The sequence below is a fragment of the Pseudoliparis swirei genome, chromosome 2 (genome assembly GCF_029220125.1).
Source record: "Pseudoliparis swirei isolate HS2019 ecotype Mariana Trench chromosome 2, NWPU_hadal_v1, whole genome shotgun sequence".
Lineage (NCBI taxonomy): Eukaryota > Metazoa > Chordata > Actinopteri > Perciformes > Liparidae > Pseudoliparis > Pseudoliparis swirei.
This window is the reverse complement of record NC_079389.1, coordinates 20,357,288-20,361,787: the sequence shown is the minus strand read 5'-3', so window position 1 is coordinate 20,361,787 and position 4,500 is coordinate 20,357,288. Positions and strand designations below refer to the sequence as shown.

At 41.5% G+C, this 4,500-nt stretch overlaps 1 protein-coding gene across 1 annotated transcript; it reads left to right on the top strand.

Moving 5' to 3' along the window:
• Positions 1-3,028: 3,028 nt before the first annotated feature.
• LOC130202483 (olfactory receptor 146-like) lies at positions 3,029-3,961 on the top strand. Its single transcript, XM_056428069.1, has one exon. It carries the CDS (start codon positions 3,029-3,031, stop codon positions 3,959-3,961), a length of 933 nt encoding a protein of 310 aa, XP_056284044.1.
• Positions 3,962-4,500: the final 539 nt, after the last annotated feature.

The following is a 4,500-nucleotide window of genomic DNA, read 5'->3' as shown; positions in this document are numbered from 1 at the left end:
ACTCTATGGCCTATATTATTGATTTATAAATTGTATTTTGTGACATCTGTACGGTTATTGTTCAGTTTTTACTTATTATTTGTCATGACTTCTATTCCATTTAAAACAGGGCAACAATCATGCAAACATCTGTTAATTATAACCTAATTATTTACTTTTCTTGTGACAATAGTTTTGATTTCATGAAGATGCAGATTTAGGCTCAAAAGATTTCCCACAAACCTTTCAAAATGTTGTAGTAATAGAGCTTCTTCTCATAAATTGTTTCGACATGACCAAAATGTGGAACAGAATTCTGTGTGTTTTTAATTGTATTCATGATTCATCTCACCTAAATATAAATTAAAAGTTTACTGCCTAACCAGCTATGGGATGCAAGATTTATGTGGGGTTAAATGTATTAATACTGTTATCCTACATGTTTTCCACAGTTAGTACATATTAGCTCAGTATGCCTTTACAGCTGTCCTTTTTAATTAAATATGCATTTTATTACATTTGATTGCATTCACCTGAATATAATGTTGTTATTCATCAGGATTGAGGATGCTGCATCTTCAGCCTCTTTTTACCGTGTAGGACTTGCTTTGTTAATAGATTAATCTCATTGTGCAGTGTCATATTGTTGAACATGTGTATGCACGGATGAATTGACAAGATCCAGCAGCCACTTATTTTTTTGTCTTTTCTGTATTTAGGAATGATATATATTCTTTTATATCAATGTTATTGGCTTGCTTGGGATTCTTAACTGAAATACAAAGAAATAAAAGACTAAAAAAGGAAAATATTTAAAAACTGAACTTTTAAGCAACACATTTAAATGTAACTGGTCTAAGTAAGACCCTGATTGACAGGGAAGGTGAATTATTATTATTTTTTATTTAAATAGCAGGTAACTATGTCTTGAACAGCCTAATTATCTGTTGAACTATAACTGTGCACGATGTGAATAATTTAGTTTTTGCCTGCCTGGTTTTCTCTTCTTGTCCACTAAGGAAGTGCTTTAAGGGTGACTCTTCTGCACCTCATGTTTCCATCTAAGGCATACGAATACTTACATCATCTGCTTCCAGGTGATGCTCTATACGTGATGTTTTTTGTTCAACATGTCCAAGAGCCAGAACCATATGAATGGCATCAACCACAACACTGACGTTCATATTTTCTTGACAATGCAATACTGCTTGTAGCACCATCCCCTAAGCACCAGCATCTGATAAGACCTTTGTCTTCAACATTACATGCCATCCAATACTTGAACCGGTTAAAATGTTTGTTTATTACACATCTTCTGTTATTCTCTCTTCAGTCGGCACATTATGGTGCATGTATCCGCCTTTCTTTTCATAATCGCAACAGATCAAATGTGTGAAAAAGCCTAGCTGTTATATTCAAATAAAGTGTCACTTACTGAAACATATTGCACACTTTATTGTCACATGCATTAGCTTTCTACTGTAACCATTAAATGTTGTCTAATAAACCATGTGAAACATAACAGACACCATCTGCAATTACTTTTTATGTATTATGAATTTGCTGGTTAGTTTCACTGTCATCAAGTGCGTTATTTAATTTGAGGAGCACTTTTCCAAAAAACTAAAAATTATACGAACATAAAATAGCAGTAATTAAACATGCATATGTTTGGACTGACATATATGATTTCCCTTCATAAATATACAACTTATATATATATTACTATCATTGAATGAGAACGGGAGAGGAGGAGGGGCTCTGGGGGACCGGGCTCAGGAGGAGGGGGAGCTAGAGCCAGCCGGGACAGAGTCCGGGGAACTGGAGCCACCGATGGGACACGGGGAACAGGGGTCGGCCTTCACGCCGACGGGTCACGGGGAACAGGGGTCGGCCTTCACGTCGACGGGTCTCGGGGAACAGAGGTCGGCCTTCACGCCGACGGGTCACGGGGAACAGAGGTCGGCCACAGCGTCGACGGGTCACGGGGAACAGAGGTCGGCCTTCACGTCGACGGGTCTCGGGGAACAGAGGTCGGCCTTCACGCCGACGGGTCTCGGGGAACAGAGGTCGGCCTTCACGCCGACGGGTCTCGGGGAACAGAGGTCGGCCTTCACGCCGACGGGTCTCGGGGAACAGAGGTCGGCCTTCACGCCGACGGGTCTCGGGGAACAGAGGTCGGCCTTCACGCCGACGGGTCACGGGGAACAGAGGTCGGCCACAGCGTCGACGGGTCACGGGGAACAGAGGTCGGCCTTCACGCCGACGGGTCTCGGGGAACAGAGGTCGGCCTTCACGTCGACGGGTCTCGGGGAACAGAGGTCGGCCACAGCGTCGACGGGTCACGGGGAACAGAGATCGGCCTTCACGTCGACGGGTCACAGGGAACAGAGGTCGGCCACAGCGTCGACGGGTCACAGGGAACAGAGGTCGGCCACAGCATCGACGGGTCACAGGGAACAGAGGTCGGCCTTCACGCCGACGGGTCAGGGGGAACAGAGGTCGGCCACAGCGTCGACGGGTCTCGGGGAACAGAGGTCGGCCTTCACGCCGACGGGTCACAGGGAACAGAGGTCGGCCTTCACGCCGACGGGTCACGGGGAACAGAGGTCGGCCTTCACGCCGACGGGTCACGGGGAACAGAGGTCGGCCTTCACGCCGACGGGTCTCGGGGAACAGAGGTCGGCCACAGCGTCGACGGGTCTCGGGGAACAGAGGTCGGCCACAGCGTCGACGGGTCTCGGGGAACAGAGGTCGGCCTTCACGCCGACGGGTCTCGGGGAACAGGGGGTGCAATTCGGTTTAATACTTTTTGAGTTATGCGAGTAACACGCATACAAATAAATCAATAAATAAATACACGGCGATCAATTTTCAATGCGAAGTTAACAAGTAGGAAATCTATTTCTGAATGCTGATTGGCTAGTTTGAATTCCCAAAGCCACCATGGGATGTCGTAAGACGATATATAAATAACTGTAAGTTGAAGGAGCAAACACTGGGTTTGGATGGACGTGCGTAACACAGGGCTAAAAGCAATGTTCTAACCATGATGCATAATGTTTCTCATGTAAGATTTTTCTTTCTTTCAGGTTTTAATGAAACGGTGAACTTCAAAGTTGCTCTCTTCTCTCTCACTTTAATGTCTTACTGTGTTGTTGTGCTGGTAAATGTTGCTCTAATTGTGATCATCATCTTGGATAAGAACATGCATGAACCAATGTATATTCTCTTGTGCACTTTCTGCATAAATGGACTTTATGGGACAACAAGTTTCTACCCCAAGATGCTCTGGGATCTGCTGTCTCCCGTTCATGTAATCTCTTATTCTGGATGCCTTGTTCAGGCTTTAGTGATGTCCATATTTATCTGCAATGATCTTTCTATTCTCTCAGTCATGGCGTATGACAGATATGTGGCTATCTGTCGACCCCTGGAGTACCACTCTATTATGTCAAAGCAGAGAGTGTTACTGTTAGTCTGTTTCTCCTTGTTAACACCTTTTTGCATTTCTGCCATAAATATTATTTTAATATACAGATTAGAGCTATGCAGCCCATATATTGACAGACTATATTGTGTAAATTTGATTATTGTGAAACTTGCTTGTTTCCCAGCTGAGACAATTGTTAACAGCATAGTTGCATATATAACCATACTTATTTACTTATTTCATGGTGTATTCATAGTTTGGTCCTATGTGTATATCCTCAAAAATTGTGTCAATTCTTTAGAAAACAGAGCAAAGTTCATGCAGACATGTGTGCCACATTTAACCTCATTGGTCATTTTTCTTGCGACGATACTATTTGATATCTTTAATATGCGGTTTGGTTCAAATCTCCCTCCATCCATTCAAAATATTATTGCAATAGAACTTCTCATCATACCTCCCATTATGAATCCTCTTGTTTATGGCTTCAAATTGACCTTAATTCGCAAAAGATTTTTAGCTTGTTTTACTTTTCAAATAAAAAAATGAGGAACTCAAAAGCATGTAATAACATGTTCTGCCTTTAGCTAATGGTCTATTTCAATTTAAAGATTTGTCTGAGATGATCCATGTAAGTATAATGGTTTGTCTTAAATATATTTTGCTTTGCATTGAAAGCTTTTCAGATGTTCACTTGTCTTTAAGTTTCATTAGAGTGAGGAGTTAATCGTATATAAATGTATAACTTTTCATTATATTTTAAGGACACTTGTCAGTATCAAACATGACACAGGTGAAATTGCTATCTGCTTAAAAAAAATATGTACATTACATTAAGGCCAAAGGCAGAGGAGTAACCTGTACTGCATGATAACATGCAGAGTTAATTATCTGCTGATAGCTAATGGTTGAATGAATAGTTTTGTATTATACATATCTGATTATCCATGTACAATCAGATATCATTTTGCACTAAATATATTTGCTTTTTTTATGTTAACTTGCCTGTTTGAATGTTCTTAACATTCATGTTCTTGACTTTGTTTCCCCCTTGTATATTTAGTTTCCTCTGTATATTTAGTATTTTA